Source organism: Macrosteles quadrilineatus, unplaced genomic scaffold (genome assembly GCF_028750875.1).
Source record: "Macrosteles quadrilineatus isolate MER2022 unplaced genomic scaffold, UCM_ALF_1.0 Scaffold_12__1_contigs__length_5162894, whole genome shotgun sequence".
NCBI lineage: Eukaryota > Metazoa > Arthropoda > Insecta > Hemiptera > Cicadellidae > Macrosteles > Macrosteles quadrilineatus.
Window position 1 is genome coordinate 1,644,958 of NW_026542605.1, and position 20,239 is coordinate 1,665,196.

Genomic DNA, 20,239 nt, shown 5'->3' on the forward strand with positions numbered 1-20,239 from the left:
AGCATGAAAAAATAAATTTTTTGGTGAAAAAAAAAATTAAAATCGGCTCATGAATTTGTGAGATAATCCCCCCCCCCTTTTCCCCTACCCATCAGTTGTTTTTTAATAGCAAGGTAACCGCCCTTGTGACATATCAAATGAAAAATAAATTTCGCCAAAAATTTTTTTTCATGCTCTTTCATTTGATATGTCACAAGGGGTACTTTGCTATTACAAAAAATCAAATTCCGGGGAATGGGGGGGGGGGAAATATCTCGCAAATTTATAAACCGATTTTTAATTTTTTTTCATCAAACATTTTCTTTTTTCATGCTCTTTCATTTGATATGTCACAAGCGGTAACTTGCTATTTAAAAAAAATAAGTTGGGGGCAGGGGGGGAAAGGGGGGGAATGTGAATGTAACGTTGAATTCAAAACAATTGGGCCCCCTACGTCAATAGATGATTCCCGCAAACTGCATATTTCTATCTATAGCGGTTTTTACATAAATAAAGATGCAAGTTTTTAAAAAAACACCCTGTATATTTTAAAATTTATACCGTGTGTATCAAATGAGAACTATTTAGTTTTTTTGGGCTCCAATACATTTAATCGATGGCACCACCATAGTTAATACCACGAATAAAAACATCAATGATTTGTCATTTGTCATCCTCTTTGGATCAAGTGGAGACTTGTGACTTATGGTATTTTTATGTACGGTTTGCAGAGTGAGTAATGATTTTTTTTTATTTATTTGTTGGGCTATTTAACCAAATCAAAAGAATCATCTATAACATAATATAGGTATTGTTTTTTTCTACAAAGGTATAATATCATAGACTAAAAAAATAGACCAAAGGAATATATTATAGTAAATGATAAAATACACCTTAGTAAATAACCACGGCTACCTTTAACTCCGTTCCGGACAGGCTCGCGGGAGTCATCCGTGACGTCATATTAATGGTCCTTAGATCCATGACGTAATACTTCATTATACAATTAAGAAAAATAAAAAAAATAATTTTATAATTTTTTTATTATAAAATTTAACTGCCATAACCTAAAACTTGCTGATAATTAAAAAATCGAATGAAGATTTACTAATCGAAAAAATAGTTCTGTTCATAAAATAAAATTATTAATGCTTTAAATTCTATCAAAAGGTGTGTTAATAAGTAATCGCATTCTAAGCTAAATCCATGACAAAAAGTTAATGCCTCCGCTAGGATTCGATCCGGCTACCTTTAGGTCAACAGCCCGGTCCTGTATACACTACTTAATGTACCTAATGCACCGAGACTCGTGGCTCAACCGTATCGTTGCGGAAATGGCGTTCCCTCAAGAGAAGAGTCCGACGTCACACCTAAGAGCAAATAGAATGTGCGTCATGGAGCGTCCCGTGAGCCTAGCGTAAACTGGACCCAAGTTAAAGGCGGCCGTGAAATAACTAAATTAATAGTAAGTGCATTTTAAAATCCATCCTAAAAAGATAGGACAGTTAACATTTATATCTAACAGCATTACTTAACATTCTAAATTATATGATCATCTATCTATAAGTATAAAAGAGGATGTTTGTATATATATATATATATATTTGTTTGGCAGTGATAAACTCAGACACCGCTGAACCGATTGCCACGAAACTTGGTACATAGTGTAGAACTAGTGGCTTGTAGGGGCAATAGCCCCTATGTATATATTCTAGTAATTATTTTATACAAATTATTAGTCTCATGGCACCCTACCTTGATTATCGTTTAACATTTTTAATATTATAATATGTATAATAGTTATTACATACCATTATAAGTTATTATTTTTGGCATGAAAAATATGTTCCCTTTGCTTACTTCAGTAATTACTACTAACTTTACACCTTTTTCAGACATACCTAATACAACCAATCGTACTCCATTAACTAATCCAGACCCTAGGTTCATATTTCTTATGAGCATCAATATTAAAACAACTTTTAAAACTAATTTGTGTGGTGGCATTCCAGATAGTGTAATTGAATTTATATAGTCGATAGGTATTTTCAACCTCTCTGCAGGGTTAATATACATACATTACATATTACATATTAATGATATTACCATATGTTTTAAATAAAGTTAAACCATATGTTTTAAAGTAAACAAAGCAGACATGACCTAGATTCCCATGCTATTTTAATGTGAATTATTTTATTCCGTAACAACCTTTTGGTGTATAAATAAGAAAAATGAATAATTTTCCCCAAAATTTCATGACCAGACCCTTAAAATGAGACCTCTCCCAGCTTTCTACGACCTCCCGTTACCTCACAATTTCATTGTAAAATTTTGGGCTTACGGAATTAGATATATAGATTTCATGGAATAGGTTTATACACCATCAATTTCGTGATCCCATTCTGGAGTTTCCCATGATAACCTTATGAGAAATGGAATTATTGAATCTTAACAGCTGTTTCAATTAAACAAGTTGGTTCTGTTTTATGATGTTCAATAGCATTAAAGTTACAAGGATTACCAACAGGGTGCAGCACTATTATTTCTTTTACATTTATGACAACAGCTAATTTGCAACCAAAAGGTGAGTGAGCGTAGCGAACGAACTTCAACATGGAGGCGAGTTAGCGTAGCGAACGAGCTAACCTGAAGGCAAGTGAGCGCAGCGAACGAGCTCCAACCTAAAGGTGAGTGAGCGTAGCGAACAAACTTCAACCAGGACGTGATTGAGCCATGCGAACGAGATAATCTTGAAAATTAAGAAGTTAAACGGGGCAAAGCCCGCGGGTTACAATTCTGAAATAAAATGTACGATTTCTCAATTCCATAAGATACTTCCTCAAATACAATTGACTATTCTCAAATACATTTTTCATTTTATCAAATTCAACTAACTAATCTAATTTACATTCGATATTTTCTCAAATACAAGTAATGATTCTCAAATACAATTAATAACTTTTAAAATACATGTGGAAAAGTTGTGTAGTATTACATTGACTACATAAATGTCATTTTACGTGGTGTTCCATACTCAACGCTGCATGACACTCTCACTTATGCAGCTCCATGTTTAGTAAACATAGCTTGCTAAAAAGTAAATATACAATACAGCAGCTGCATCTGCGTCTGCGAGCTGCAGCAGGGTTTTTAGGTTAAGACATGTGTGTTTACTCAACTCGCTCAGCAGTGTGAAAATGTCAGGATAAAATAAAAAGGGATTTAAGCTACATATTGTCATTTTACTTAATTTGAACAAAATTAAGTTGGACAGCTTTGGAAATTATTATTTGTTTTATAAATGTAAAGGGTTGCCAAAAACTGAATGACAGTTCAATATAAAAATGAAGAACAAACCACTACGTCATAAGGATTCGAACACGTTTAAGGCAAGTTTATATTATTTTCAAAAATATTAAGATAATTTTAATAGCAATTCAATTAAGAATAGTTAATAGTTGGCAAAAATTTGATACACCTAGGGGGTACAGGCGCAATTGATACATCTATATAAGTTAGGCCTACTGTACTTATACTTATTTAAGTTTGATATTTTCATTCGGTTGTTTGGGATATCGCCTATGAAAGTCTACCAAAAAGGATACTTTTATATTTTGCTAATCGGCGTCGGGTATCAGCGTTTGTCCAAATTTAATCTAAAAAACCGCACTCATTTTTATTTATTTTGGGTTTGAATTAAACTTTAATGGAGAGGTAAGTTAATAAGTATAACTTAGGCCTAAGTTATTGATTCAATCAATAACCAACCTTAATTTTACCAAGCACAAAGGATAAAATAAAATTATGCAAAAAATTCTAACAAAAGATGTAGTACAGTTAAGAAGAAATGGCATTCAAAGCGGCTGCTCTTTACTTGACGTCCTACACTCATTCGATTGGTTTTTTCGATTCGATATTTTCATTCGATTCTTTCATTCGATATATCTTTTGGTTAGTTAGGTTAGGTTAACCTTACCTAACTAACCAAACGATACATCGAATGAAGCAATCGATTAATCGATATATCAATCGATATTTTCATTCAAATGAGTGTAGGATGTCAAGTAAAGTGCAGGCTTCTAAGCAAAATCTTTGACAAAAAGTTAAAGTTACCGATGGAATTCGAACCAGGGACCACTTGCATATCAGCCGAGCACTCTATCCACTACACCACGAACACTGATGGATGTACATCGTATCGTTGTGAAAATGCCGTTCAGGAGCCCCCACAATCCGGTGACGTCATTGCCGGACGCTTAATCCACGTCCGATTACCGGACGTGTATCTTCTGTACCAAAAGCCATACTTGGCACCCCCAAAACTTGCTATAGTCCTATCCTATAATCAAATCAAATTAAAATCAAAATTTTATTGGGCCATTCAACATTCAAGTAATAGGCTAGGTCAGAAATTAGGTACGGTAACAAACTACAATCCTCTTGGGTCCTCTTGACGTACAATGGTCAGTCCATAATAATAAAATAACTAGGGTGGTCTGCCGTTACACTTTAGACGCATAAATGAGCGAAGCATTATTTAAAGATTGTCAAGGTCTAAAGCAGCTAACAACCTACAATAAGTTATGTTCCCTTTCAACAGATTCACCGTTTGTTTGCCCGATATTATTTAAGTTCTAAAGAATGACAAATTTATCTGATAGTTCTTTTATTTAGTTAAGAATAAGAATTGATAAAAGCCTGACCATTTGCTTGTACTTTGTAAATGCGCATAGCGGGATGTACTCGTGCAATCAACATCAATCGACAGGTCAGTTAATTCGTTTGGGACACTTGACACATCCATATTATTTAACGCCGTGAATTTAGTTGCATTTGAACGACAACGCGAACAAATCGGTGATTGGTTTGAAGCTGTTAGTTGTTGGCGATGACAGTTAGTGCAAGTGTAAAATTTTAGTGCATCTAATTCATGTTGGAATTGATTAGCTAACTGCCTATCATTATCAGCTTCTTCCACCACTGCTTCATCTGGTTCTTCTTGTTCACGACGCCACTCTCTTACAATATTTGCATTATTGGTGCGACGACCAATATTACGACGTGGCCTTTGAGGCATGCTCAAAACAAATAGGCCTATAGCAAAACTGTTACTTCCATTGATAAACTGTTACATTCCAACTTTAACCTAGGATGAAAGTATTGAAATGTAAACAAAACAGTTACGAACAATTAACATATGTTTATCTTATTTAAATGAAACGAGATAAACCCATACCTATGTCATAAACCCAATATAATTTTTCTTTCAACTTACATTAAAATAACAAGCGAAATTGCGTGACCCGTAAAATAAAATCCAGAAGGAAATTTGCAAATATTTTTTACCTAAACATTGTGCTCAGTATTCTTTAGCTGTTGGCCAAATTTCATATCAATTGGTCAAGCCATTAGCCTACATTCTGATGCTCTTACAAAGAAGTTACAAAGTGAGGGAAAGTGAGCTTCGCTCAATAACATGCTCAAACACCATGCAGAATAACACTATTATATAGGGTACCTATATAAAGATAAGTAAAAAAACTTATTTTATTTTATTTTAAAATAACTTATTTATTTTATTACTCAAGTTAGGCCTATCAATTATAATTATTATCAATAACACAATTGTGTACCTATGAAAGTTTTGCTGTTTAATTTGGCTAGCACCAAAATTGATAAGTCGCCTTAAAATATAACTTTACAAATCAAAAAAGTTGTTGCTGTAAGAGTACCTTTTCTGTCTTTTTGTGCATGATTTAACTTATATAAATCAAACTAGTCTGTATAATAAAAACTTAGAGATGAGATAAGCATCATTAGGACCTTTAACTTACAAGACATCATTTCATATGCCTGTTACGGATATTTTCCCATTCAAACTACAAACAAGTTAGGCCTAAGTAGTACAGTTATTAAAAACATTATTTTTTTATTGCTTTTTCCTTTTCAGTTCCAGCCATTCTCCGAACGGATAGCCAGCATTGATGTTGATGTATTTCACCGTGTGGGTCATTTGAATGAAACTGACGAAGAAGACAGTGTAACATATTTTCAAAAAACATTGCAAAAATGCAATGACCTCAACCTTGCTAAAAGCTATGAAGCTTTGAAGAAGAAAATTGGATATGACGTGCAAACATTGCCTCAGTTACTGGCTCAGAAAGAGAGGATTGTTTCAGTTTTATCTGAATCACTAGAACAGGCTGATTCATTTTCCTTACAACCATGTCTTGAGTGAGTACTTGTCACAGTACAAAACTTATAATAGGTACTTAAAGTTTTTCACTAAGCAGTTTAACACCTAGGATCATTAGGCTTGGTCCACTATGTTAAATTAGAGATTTTGAATTTTTAAAACAACATTGAGTTTTCTAACCATAACTTATACTTGCCTGTATGGTTTAAAACTTTATTTCCAAAATAATTTCAGACTACATTTTTACTAATAGCCTTATATCATAAGTATAGATCATACTCTGTGTTGCTGGTGTTAAAAAAAATTAATTGTTGATAACAGATTCAACTCTACTGCCTTGTTTATAAGTATAGATTATTATTATTATTAACAGTCGAGATGGGGACACAACCTAGGTGCGAATTTTAACCCAAATATGTGTGAAGGATGAGTGTAGAATGAAGTGAGATGCCTTGTGCAGCTTTGTTACTGACTAAGATCAGCTGTTTCATTAGCCAGGACCATTCACTAAAAGACCAACGATCAAGGACAGCTGGGCCCATTGTATTGTAAGCTAACAGCTCTATTATTGTTAACTTTAAATAAAGTAATATATAAAGTTTAAATATAAAGTAATTTTCAGTTACAGTTTTTCCACTAGTTAGCATGAGACTCCCTTAAACATTTTGTACTCAATAATTTTGTCAATCTGTCTGGCAAAAGAGAATAAAAGAACGGATGGACTGGTACTATTCTACAGAATTGAATCACTCAACAGAACATCAGTCACCGTTTTTAAAGCACAGTTAATACTAAACACATGCCTAGATAGTCAACATACCCAAAGAATAGCAACATCACAGAATCTATGACTTCCTGCTACTCTTACCGTACTTAACTTATTAAGTGTTCTGGACAGTTTTACCATTGCACGTGCCTCATTGCAATCATAATAGTGCCACTTGATATTTTATTTGATTTTTTATACTAAGAGAATCTCAAGCTCTATTAAATGTGTTTAAAGTTGATTTTATTATGTTTCAGATTGATCGTGGCTCTAGCACAGGACTTGAGACAAGAGTTTTATCCATTTTACTCAAATTTGCTCACAAAAATATTGAATCTTTTGAATACCAAAGACACCGACCAACTTGAATGGACTTTTACTTGTCTTGCATATTTATTTAAATATCTTTGGAGGTTCTTAGTTAGAGATTTGAATATTGTTTTTGAGCAACTCCTTCCTCTTCTGAGCTCTTCGAGGCCCCAGTGTATAAACAACTTTGCTGCTGAAAGTTTCGCTTATGTTGCAAGAAAAGTGAAGGATAAGAGAAACTTCTTAAAACTTGTGTTGAAATCAGTTATCAAATCAAATGACGTGAGTATCTCCCCGAGGAATTACTGTGAAGGCTGTTCTATTTTTTTGAGATTATCTAGCCTACAGAATATTTGAAGAGTATACATTTTTTCTAGTTTTTACACCATTTTTCAGTTTAATCCAATCTCAATCTGTCAATAAAGTCATTATGGTAAAGAACTTTGCATATATGTTAAATGTTTTGCTACATAGCTTTACCTAAACATAGATCTTTGCAAAACGTGATCTAAGTTTTTCATAAATCTTTCTGCTCACCAAATCTTCATTATTGGTTCCAGGGGGTTTCTGGCTGTGGCAAGCTTCTGTTTGAGGTGGTCAGAGGTGTCCAGGGTCAGTTCCACAACTGTGCTCAGTCCTGGCTGCAGTTTCTGCTTCAGTCCCTGGAGGATGATGGGTAATTCATTAGGATTACTGCACACAATCAAGCTTTTATGATGTTGTAAAAATCCTGTAAAGATTAAGTAACTAATCTTTTATTTGGAATCTTCATCTTTTTCTTCCCTTTTTTGTGATTGACAAAGTGTTCAGAGCATAAAATATTTCAATTTTGGGTATGTATATCAATATGTTTTTTTATTGAAAAGACACCCACTGTAGGACTACATGTAAGCCTGCCCTGCCCATAAAAAAATCTATTCTAGCCTAGAGCCCCCTATCAAGAATGAATACCTAATCTTTCATCTAGTTTAGATTTTAAAAATACACACCTAAGTTACCAATACAAGTTTAAATGCAGTTTTTCTTATTTATTTTGACTCTGGTTTCGTTGTGAACTGGAATCAAGATTATCTTCTCTACATTTAAGCAAACACGATCATGAACTTTATTGTGTATCAGAAAAGTTTGTGCTTCAACAACAGGGTAAAGATTATTTGTTTGGCCTTGTCTTAGACAATCACACTCTTTTATCTGTCAGGTTTACCCACTAAGATCAGATGCTCTTTTATTATTAAATGCATTGAATAACTTAAGATAAATTTTTTGGAGACTGTTTCTATTTTTTGGCAAAACTTTAAAATTGATTCCAATATAAAATATCTCTATTTAAGCCTTACTAAAAGTAAGCCATAGACTTTTTCATAGGCACTGTTCTAAAATAAAATATCTGTGAAATTTGTATTATTACTAAATTGGCGATCCACAATTATATGAAGGACTTACTTTTCAGTAGACAAATATTTCCATATTTAAAAGGCACTACACACGTATATCACTAAAGACATGTAAATGTTAACCAATACGTAGTGTCTTGAGATTAACTTTTTTACAGTGACAAAAATAAAATGTTAACACTGGAATGTTATTTTGTTTCACGAGATATTTTTAAAGTAGACTAGTAAGATTAGTCAAAGACAGTGTATAATGTCAATGGAATATGATCTTGACTGTTATTTCAACAGATTACCTTCTCAAGTGCTGGTTGACATTCTGTCCGAAATGTTCACATGCATAGCAGCTGGAATCCTTACTAAGTACAGCAAGATGTTTTGGGACAGTTTACAGGTATTCCTCAATTCATTTTATCATAGTACGGTCCACAAGAGTCTGCAGTTGAGGGAGGAGCTTATTTACCACGTAACTTCGAAGGAGCCAATGAAGATCGCGCGTTTTTGCCAAGTCTAATAATACCAGCTGATTTGAAAATATTGTTTAGTATATTTTTGAGCGGAGCGAGCGAAGCTCTTATACGTCGACTCTAATGCATTTCGTAATACGCAAACTCCTCCTAGACGGCTGAATCAATCGTTTTCAAATTTTGCATGGTGATAAAGACCACATCGGTGAGTGCATATGGCGTTAAAAAAAGTATCTCAGTAATCCGCCCCACTGGGTCTGAAAGTTTCAATGTAATCCTTATGGAAGCAGTATTTGACACATAAACAAAGACATATGATCAGCTGTTGACTTTTGAATGTAGTAGATAAAGAAATAGCTGATAGCATTGTCCACAGATATTAGGACAGAAACGGTATGGAACATAAATATAATAAAATGACGACACTAGCTTGAGGTCCGTGACGTAGGAAGTGGTGAAGGGAGTTGTAAAGGTGAACCGTCTGGAGTGTGGAAACTGTTTATATGACGATTAGATTTAGGTATCTGCATTCCTAAAATGCTATGGAAAGGGGGGAAAACAGGTCCACGACGTAGGAAATGGTGAAGGAAGTAGTCAAGGTGAGCTGTCCAGAGTGTGGGAACTGTTTATGACGATTAGATTAAGGTACAGTATCTGCAATCCTAAAATGCTATTGGAAGGGAAGGAAACAGGTCCGCGACGTAGGAAGTGATGAAGGAGGTAGTCAATGCGAGATGTCCGGATTGTGGAAACTGTTTATGACGATTAGATTAAGGTATCTACAATTCTAAAATGCTATGGGAAGGGAGGAAAACAGGTCCACGATGTAGGAAGTGGCTTAGGAAGTAGTAAAGTATGAGCATAGTATGAGAACCATCTGTGGCAGTTAGATTAATGTATCTTCAATCCTAAAATGCTATGAGAAGGGAGGGAAACAGGCCCCACAACGAAGGAAGTGGTGAAGGAAGTAGTAAGGCTTGCAGTGCAGAGTGTGGGAACTGTCTTTGGCAATTATATTAATGTATCTGCAATCCTAAAATGCTATTAAAGAGAGGGAAGCAGGTCCACGACCCCCTACGGTGGTGGTGGAAGTAGTAAAGGTGAGCAGTGTTGAGTGTGGGAATGGATTAATGTATCTGCAATGCTAAAATGCTATGGGAAGAGACTGTTGGTTAAAATGATTACGAAGCACGAATCAATACATATTTTCGATACATGCAATCGTTTACAATAGAAATTTTCAACTGATTTGACAAAAGCTGATTTTTACTCCATAGAGGCTAAAAACGATTTTTACTCCCTAAGGAGTAAAAATGGTACTTTAGACCCACAACGCATGCATTAAAAACTATTGTTTTTACTGCAGTATGACAAAAACAATATAATATGAACCCTTGATGACTCCGCTCAATTTTGTGGATGCCTCTGCGAACACCACCTAGTAATTAGTGTCGTCAACAGGCGATATAGCAACGTCGCATTAGCCCTGTCTTGTCATTGGCTGACGCCAACTGCAGACTCTTGTGCACCCTAGTATAGTTCTCAATTCCTTTTATTAATGTCTTTACCATTTATTAAATTTCTTCCAAAGTTTCATATAGGCCTACAAGTTAAAAATTTAAAATCCTTTAAGCCCTAAGGCTCATATATCGACCATTTTCACTTGGCATAACTTAACAATAGTGGCTGAAAACTGTACCACGTGCAGCTTCCTTGGAGAAAAGACTTATTTACAATAGGTTATGTACCTTTGTACGTACAGTAGTTTGGGGATTACTAGTTTCGGGTCACGCCGAGTAATCCCCAAACTAGACCTACTGTTTTAAGACTGATGACAGACAAAGGTACGTAACTTATCATATATTCATTCGTACAGTCATTAGTCAGTCATGGTGACAAGAATGTTTGAAAAAAAATAAAGAAAACATAAAAATACTACACTACAATGTACAAATTTAAATTATCATTATCACAATAGACCGTTTGGTCTAATCAATAATTTATTGGTCAAAAGTGTTATCTAACCAGAAAACAGCTCTGCATATTTAAGGTTCCTACCTACCTTCAACTGCTACTGTTTTAAAACAGGGGGGTTTATGGGGATGTTCATAGGGTCAAAGACTACAGTCAACAGTCAGTTTTGGTTAGGACATAGAATATCCTTGGACAGATTAGGTGTTCAAGTCATGATGAGATCACCCATTCTGTGGCAGATCTTGTTAAGAGACCTACCTTAAATAAACAGTGGATGAGGATGGGTTAAGTGAAAGTCAATGATTTCACCTTAAAATCAACTAAAGAAATAACTTAGGTCTGCGGCTTGCAATAAAATACTATCATAAATTTTTAAAAAGATGAGACTAAGTTTCTAATGTTTGTTTCTAAAGCACTCTACGTCCCTCATTTCCCCAACAATTAAATCTTTCAATAACAACAACCAATCAGTGATGTTTACAACAACATACAGGGTTTTTTTCTCGGTTTCAGGAAAATATTAAAAGACCAGTATTAAAATTGTCAGAGGAGATAAGTGAAAAATGTTTGAATACTTTGAAGAACCTGCTACAACTCACTCTAGTTGTATTGAACTACAAAAACTGTGTTTTTCTGCTGAATCCTGCAGAATTTGTGAAGACAGTGACCCTGATTATTTCAGACAACTGTCCCTTGGATATTATGATGAAGTTAGTGGATGTTTCAAGAAATGTCCTTCTGTCTCCGAGAATCAGTTTGCCTCAAGATGTGAGCGTTGCGTTGATTCAGAAGGTAAGTTAAAATGGCTGCTAATTTTTTTTTTAAATAGTTATTTTTCACCCTGGGCATTGTGCAAATCAGTTTGGAAGACTTTCCAGATTAAACTGATTAAAAAATATTTGACATTCTTGTAATAAAAGGCTTACAAAAAGTTTTCAATGTCGTAAATCCATTTTTTCTACAGATAGACTACCTGACAAAGTGGGCTTTCTTGCACTGTTTTTAGCATGAAAAGTCGCTGATTCCTGCATTTACTTACTTTTCCACACTCATTTCACTTTGTAGCTAACACTAATTTTACTTTCCCACATTCCAGTATTTTAACTAAACAACACAAAATAGTGGGCTTGTATTAGGCACGTAATATATTTGAAAAAATATGGGCAACACTGTTAAATCGATCAGCTGTTGCAGTGTTTATTTCAAATTCCATTTGACCATTTTCTTCTTTTTACATCAGTGGCATTTTACAAGACGCCAACGAGAGAAATAAACAAAAAATGGTAAATTTTTAGTGGGTGTGCCAGGAATTAAACCATTGATACAATGACTTAACCTAGGTATAAACCATTTAGGTAGATTTACCAAAAGCTCACAGTATAATGCTCTGCCATTAATAATTATTAAATCTGTTAGGCTAATAGTAATAATAATCTTCTTGAATTCAGTTTTATTGAATAATTTGTTAAAAAAAAATATAATCCAATAGTAACAAAAATTACAAAAAGCTGACAGACATTAATTCAATGTTATTGTAAGCAAAGGTAAGTTAGTGTATTTGTATAATAGTATGGAGAAATGTAAAGGCAGACAGGTTTTATGGGGAAAATGGCATTGTGCTAGATAAACTAAATTCATTTAAAAAATATGCTAGGCTTCAACAGACGTTTTGTCATGTTGTTTCAGTTCTAAGTCAAGACGTTCTTTGGACACGTTTTCTTGTTCGGATTGGGAATCCGGCTTTTTCTCATGTTAAAACCGAGTTTGGGCCTACTAGAAAATTTTCCTAGTAAGATAGAGGTAGTAGTGCAGATAGATTCTATGCAAATTTTTCAACATACATAACATTTAATTGTTCCTTGATTTGTTTTACTGTAACCGAACATTTATACTGTTTTAGATCATATCTTCTAGAAACTGGGAAGCTGTTGTATCATTTACGAGTGGAATGTTACCTTACTCCGGTTTTGACAGTCTCATTCTTCCGTCTTTTCTCAAACATTGCCAGGATCAGAATTTTGATCAAGTGCTTCTGGAGTTAACAAGAATAGTTTTAAACAAAACACCACCATCAAAGTCATTTTCAGAGTTAAAAAACACAAGGCATTATCCTTTGCCATGTTCATTGAAGTGGTAGGTTGATTTTTCTAAGTGCAATTGAAAGTAAATTAGTATTTTGATGATGTTACAAAAAAATGTAATTGAAAATTTGATTTATTAATGAATTAGTGCGCAGTAGTGTCAATCTAAATTTAGATTTTAATAGACTTGATGTTGGCCTACTCTGATTTGTCTTTATAACATTTACAAGAAAGCACATTTAATAGCATCCCTAAGATGTGATGAATAACAATTATATATTAATTCTATTTGTATATTGATAATGATAAAGATTAGATTTCCTGGGTGTATTTTTCTCTTTGTTTTGTTGTATTTTTCATAAGTAGACTGAGGTTCCTGTAGCGGTGCCAAATAATAATTTCACAAAAAAAATGTACAACAACCTTTATTTAAGTAACGAGGTAAACTGAAATATCAACAATAAACAATAATCATAACATGTGTTAACACATTAAATACAGTTAATAAGCCAGCTGTCACTACAGTTCCTAACGTGGAAGCTTTTGAGTACCCGCCCATTATTCAATGATTATGTGTTTTTTTTTTTACAGGAGAGAAGCCATTACCCAAGAACTCTTAAACATTTTAAAATGTGTAAATCAAGCAGATATTGATACAAACTTGGAAAAACTCATCCAAGCTGTTACCGTTCTTCCTAACATGGCAAGGGATAGTCCAACTATGTCAAAAGAAGTGATCAACTTGGCATCCAAATTAACTAATAAATTAGTTGACTCGTTGAAATCTACCAGCTCTCCATCCAAAATTCTGTTTCTCATGCATCAGACTTTAAGTGCCATTTTTCTATTATCTGATAATAAGGGAGCTGTGGATTTGGAATTGGGCAATGTCCATGAGGTTCTACTTCCTATGATAAACACCAGTGTTTTGGCTCTTCAGACACTTGAAATCTACGTAAATATTGCCAAGCTGGGTGTGTATGAGAAGGATAGTGATAAAATGAAGTGCCAACTTACTGAAAATCTCACCTCCCCTTTTCACCAGGTTCGTATCTTTTTTCTTAAAAATTAAATTTTGTCCCTTAGATCTAGTGTCTGATTATTTTGCGGTTGGTAGTTGAAGTGAGGGATTGGATACAGTCTACCGCCAATGATTTTTAGTTTTGTGCACACCTTATCAACATTTGCCCACAACAACAGTTGTGTGTAGCCTTTATCTAATTTTACAAACGTGTGTGAATCTCATTGGCGAAGAGAACTATATGGACAGTTTCTATTTAATTAATTCTATTCAGTTTCATAATTAACGGTCTTGCTTTATGCTTTATTATTGTTTAGTAAGAGTAATGATTTGCTTGCCTAATATTTCTATTATGGAAGAATACAACAAACACAATTAGTTAGTGATAATTAGTTCATAAACTTTCAAATTATTAGTCATCAAAAATTAAACACCAATACTATAAAATGTTTCAACAGTAACCATTTTTCAGATCCGATCCCTAAGTGCCAGTCTCTTGTTGTTTCTTGAACCAAGTAATGAGAGTGAAGTTCACAAGATATTGTCAACCATTGTGAAGGCAGAAGACATTGGAGCTACCATTCATGAGTACCGCGACAAACTTCGCCAACTTCAGATGTTGGAGTGCTCGGACGATACAACACGTCAGACAGAGTTTAGAATACCAGTCAACTACTTGCTCGGCAATCTCCACATCAACTTCAAGTTGTTGTGGGAACCTGTATCCAAGCTGATTGTGTCATACGCCAAGTTGATTCCATCAGCCGAGTTTTGGCCTGTGTTTCTAAATCAGCTGAACCTCGCCGTTGCTCAAGTTCAAAATGGTGTTTCAACCCTTGATAAACATGATTACAAGTGTAAGTAATCTTGTGTTGTTTAGTAGTTGTACCAAACACTCAAATGACATATAAATCACAATATTAATTAGTCTGTTTGACTGGAATGTTTTTCCTGTAAGCACTGACCTATTTCCACTTATAAAGTGCCATATAGGTTCTATGCTACTATCTTTTAAAAGGACATACTTTCACGACAACAAGGCAATTCTTTTATCATTAGGATATAAGTGTGATTTTTGTAATCAAGTTGACTGTTAAAACAAGAAAACTCATAGCTTTTTCTCGAGATTTTCTAGCCGAGTGTCTAAAATATACAGATTGTATGAAACAAACATCTTAAAAAATGTTACGTTTTAAAAATATAAAATAATGAACAGTTTGCAGGTTGATTAGTCAATGGTAGATTCTCTGTGAGTTTAGCATAAATGAAGCATTCTGACAATGTTCCCCAAAAATTGTTTAGTAACAGATTTTATTTTATAAGACCATAACATCTTTTTTAATGAACTGAGTACTTGTCTGCTCTTAAAATTAAAAGAAACCATCATTATATGCTAGTAAAATTTCACCCAAAATCTGAAAGTTGAAGGGATATTGTGTATTTTTAGGTGAAGTGTTAGCGGAGGCCAGCAAGCAGTTAGCCTCAGTAGAAGAGCGTCCAGACGTCTTTAACAGACGCATACTGCTGTGGCAGTTGATGACCAACTTTCCTGAAGTTTGTGAAGAGAAAAACAGGGATATTGTGGTGCTGTTCCTAGATTTTCTTAAGTAAGTCACCATTAAACTGTGTATAAATTTTACTTTTAAGTAGGTGTGTATATCCAACAATTGTAATTGTCTCTTTATGTTTGAGAAATCTGGATATCTCTAAAAGTTTTAATAATTTTTTTTCAAGAACTGAATACTTTCGGCTCAGTCCTGAGGATGCTACTTGCTGGAATATAAAACAAGGCAAAAGAAAGACAAACGATGATGTAGAAAAATCAACAAAAGAAGAAGATAGCATGGAAGTTGAAAACATAAATGGTGATTTGAATGAAATACAGGATTCAGACGATGATGATGAAGAAGAGGAAGTTAAGAATGAAACAATAACTCCTGGAAGAACTGCATCGAAGTAAGTATAGAAATTTAAAATTCAAGGTTTTAAACTGATTGTAAAATCTTGGTTTATAATCACTGTAGGCTTACAAAAAAATCACTGTATTGATGGTTATTTTTGTGTGTAACTCATCTTACTATATTTGTGCATTTAATGCATATTTACACCCATTTTGTAAGAGTACAAACCAAATCCTTATTGCTTTGCTATCTAACGTTCACTTTTATAAGAGTATCGTTAAATAGTCCAATAATAAGTCTATTGTGCAAAATATTTGATTGATTTCTAACTTTGTCTTTCAGGAGTTTGCTGGCTCATCTGACAGTATTCAGCAAGCTACGGAACCCTAGATCAATGTTTAAGGAGCCTGAACTATACAAAACATATCTTGATTTCCTAAGCCACAAGAATCCAGATGTGCAAAAAGCCGCTTTGGATTGTATTATGACATATAAGTTCAAGTATCTCACTCCGTACAAGTGAGTATTTAGTTCTTATAATAAGTAGTCAACTGTCTCCCTAAAAGATATGTAATAGTCTGGAAAGGTCCCCCTTTTGTTAACGGAAGATTATAATGTGAGTAATGCATTTAGATTTTTACTCAATAATGGGGTTGCTAGTATTAAACTATATAGAACAGTTGTAATCTTTTTTTAAGAAAACATAGGTGAATGAGCCTGTAACCAAATGTTCTACTATTGAAGTTTTATTTTTGCATGGTAAGTGACATAAAAGTTGTTACAGATAACAATAAGTTGATATTTCAGTTTGGCTAGATTGAATAGTTCGTGTATGAGAATGAAAACAGTTTCAAAGCGAAAACTAAGTTATCATTTTATTCTACAATTTCCAGCTTTTTTTAGTGTCTTTAGACCATTTTTTTGTTTTATTTTAATTCGAAGATCACTAATTCTTTTGAGAGGAAGAGATACAAACCCATACAATTTTTGTAGATATATCGTGGTCTGAACCCGTTCCTCTTACACCAAAGACAAAGTCCAACATGCTACTCACTCAGCATGCAACAGACCCAACCTTAACATTAGAGGGTCTATTTCACAGTCGTGAATCTGTAATTAAATATTGCATGGACTGTTTCAGAGAGCATTTGTATGGACTGATAGATGACAAAACATTCAAGGAAGAAGTGACACTTTTCAGAATCGATGCAGACAATGAAATCATCAGGCCTGAACACAGAGCTGATCTGATTCCTGTGGTCATGAGGTACCTTAATTTTATTCCTAGTTTTCAGTCATCAAAAAATAGGTCTATGTTTAAATCAAATTATTTTTAAAACATATTTGTTAGTTATGGTGAAAACCTTTATAAAATTGATTCATATTCCTGTAAGTGCAGTGAACGACGTTATGGGTAGCTATTTGCCTAAATATCACAACAAACTATAAAAACATAGCTATGTAGATTAAAGGATTAACTAGCAGATGCTTAATACGTTGTATGATTAGTTAACACAAGATTTAACATACTGTAAGCTGTACTAGGGCTATTGTTAAACATGTTGTTTACAATTAGTTTTCCCAATTTTACAGGATTGTGTACAGCAAAATGTTGAACAGAAGTGGTGCCAGGACTGGAAGTAAATCAGCGAAGCAAGTTAGAAGATCAATTGTTTTCCGTTTCCTGGCAGGATGTAAACACGAAGAACTGTTATTCTACTTGAAGATGGCTTTTAGGCTATACGCTTCTACAATTCAAGGTTAGGGTGAACACTAGAGGCATGTTTTTGAGCTATAAAGTGGAATTTGTGAAATTATTAGCATTGATATTTAAAGAGTGGTAATTTTTCATCATGACTAGTACAGACATTAAGTTTTGGGATTTGGAATCTGGTCTTTTCCTCAGCTGAGAAAATGTCCTCAGTACCTAAAATGTAACAAGATTGGTACAAAATTCAAGATATTTTGCCAGCCAATCAATAATTAGTTTGATTCTTATATTTATATTTTTTCTTGCAGACGATGCAGCTGCCATGGTACATTCAGTGCAGTCCACACTAGACCTGTCGGCCATGGTGCCACCCAAGCGACTGTTGTCTACTGTCAACCTTTTGATGGTTGTTTTATCTCAATGTGGATCTCTGCTATCAGAGGAAGCCTTGCGGTAAATTTGTACAGAGTGTTTTTTCAGTGTGTATTTATTTATTTATGGCGTACCTGGACATTTCTATGGTAAGCTAGCCTAGAGCCTTTACTCAATTAAAACCAGTGTGTTGACAAGTTACCTTCTAGACTTTTGGAAACTCTCTCTCTCTCTCTTCTTTCTCTTTTGGAACTGAAGTGTGTCTTGTGTTAGTTACTAGTGTTTTTAAACTTTACCAATCTTTATTTTATGGATTTAAGTACACAATACACCCATATTTTTTCTACCCAATATATCTTTGTTTGTATAAATTCTTCAATTGTATCAATAATAAATATTGATTTGCTTTCTTTAGGAACTCAGTTACCTTCTCTATTCGATTGAAATTAATTTTTAGTTTGCTCCGTAAGTCGTCCAATTAATTAATGACAGTAACTAGGTATAATAATTCCTTGTGCTTAACCATACCTTCTACAGATTTCCCCTCAATGTAATAATTTAGAAATAAATTTATCAATATTGTCTTGATACACTTACCATTCGCACTATTGTTATATTTGGTTGTCTGTGACAGTTTCTTACTCCGTGTGCTGCTGTGTGTGGGAGTGACAGTGTCGTCTGCGCTGTCTCAACGAGAGGTTGTCCATGCAGGATACTTCAACATTCTCAAGAACATCCGGACAGCAGCGTTTGGTGTCATCATCAAGTTCTTCAGTGCTTTTGAGACATTCCCTTGGACCAGCCAAGAGCTTGATGTAGTATTTAATGTGAGTATTGGAGATAGTTTTAGTTCTCATGGAAGTTGTTGTCAAGTCTAAGAAAATTCATAGTAGTCCAGTAAATCTATCAGAAAATATGGGCTTGCTGTGCAAAAGGTCGGGTAGTTCTGATTTTTGGATATGTTGTTAGTATTGGGCCCATAACATAAAATCCAAGTTATCCACCTCGAGATACTGCCGCTCGCCGCGGGGCGCGCCACTTGTTATCGAAATATCAAAAATATGACAATTCCTATTGTTTTTCACTCAATCTCGCGAACCGTTGATTTTACCGAAAATTTTATATTATTACATTAAAGAAGAATAAATTTGTGACAGTTTAAGCCCAACAGCAAGTATGTAGCGTAAATAATGGTCAAAATACAGACCATCAAAATAAATAAATTTTCCAAAGACGTATAAAAATTGTGGTTTTTTCAATATTTCCACAATATAGTTGTTTGAAACAAACACCGTATTGATTTAGAGAGTATGCCAGTTTATTTGCTATTAATAGAAAATAAATTAAAGTATGAATAAAAATACCCCCACCTCATCAAACCTGCAGACTAAGCGAATTTCCATTTGCTTGATTTGATTTTCACAAACCTATTTAAATAACGTTAGGTTTAACTGGTACCTAGGTTTGCTGCTACAGGGAGGGTAATATAGTATAAAAAAATAATAGTATGATAAGAAACAAATGAATTTACCCAATTTTATAAAAATGTGTCTATAAATAATGAAAAAACAATAATTAAAAATTTTCGCTATTGGAATAACTTGAGGTTTTTCAATTTACATTTTTTAATTTTCTCCGTAACCAATAACTGTAAAAAACATTTTAATGTACTAAATTATTTGTTTTTAAGCTCTACAAAATTCTTTAATGATACAATTGTAAAATTGTATGTTTTGAGGATTAAAAATGAAAAAAATATTCTTACCGGCAAAATACCTATAAAGCAACCGTTCCTATGGCCTTATCATGCCGATCATGCTTCGCGAACTCGTTTTAATAAATAAATGTACGTTTACATGATTCAATGATTTATAGGCCATCAAGCAAAAGCAATAGGCTAAGTCACTTACAATACAAAGTAAATGATAAATAGTCCATCTCTTGATTCACAAATAAAAGTAATGTTTGTACCAAATTCTACTAAATCGGATGATTTTTGGGAATCATTGTGCTAACGGACGACAATAACGTTTTTGGATACAGTTTAGTAAAATCTTTATTTTTTTTT

At 33.9% G+C, this 20,239-nt stretch overlaps 1 protein-coding gene across 1 annotated transcript in view; it reads left to right on the forward strand.

Moving 5' to 3' along the window:
• Positions 1-3,180: 3,180 nt before the first annotated feature.
• The window catches only part of LOC129004848 (small subunit processome component 20 homolog), a 45,570-nt gene continuing 28,511 nt past the window's right edge, over positions 3,181-20,239 (forward strand). The window contains exons 1-16 of the mRNA XM_054433514.1: positions 3,181-3,371; positions 5,933-6,216; positions 7,202-7,535; positions 7,814-7,929; positions 8,936-9,038; positions 11,599-11,877; positions 12,986-13,218; positions 13,758-14,211; positions 14,660-15,044; positions 15,635-15,794; positions 15,922-16,143; positions 16,431-16,607; positions 17,230-17,355; positions 17,682-17,848; positions 18,108-18,252; positions 18,806-18,998. Of these exons, the coding sequence (XP_054289489.1) occupies positions 3,327-3,371; positions 5,933-6,216; positions 7,202-7,535; positions 7,814-7,929; positions 8,936-9,038; positions 11,599-11,877; positions 12,986-13,218; positions 13,758-14,211; positions 14,660-15,044; positions 15,635-15,794; positions 15,922-16,143; positions 16,431-16,607; positions 17,230-17,355; positions 17,682-17,848; positions 18,108-18,252; positions 18,806-18,998 (3,423 nt within the window). The 5' untranslated portion in view covers positions 3,181-3,326. The remainder of the gene's footprint in view (positions 3,372-5,932; positions 6,217-7,201; positions 7,536-7,813; positions 7,930-8,935; positions 9,039-11,598; positions 11,878-12,985; positions 13,219-13,757; positions 14,212-14,659; positions 15,045-15,634; positions 15,795-15,921; positions 16,144-16,430; positions 16,608-17,229; positions 17,356-17,681; positions 17,849-18,107; positions 18,253-18,805; positions 18,999-20,239) is intronic.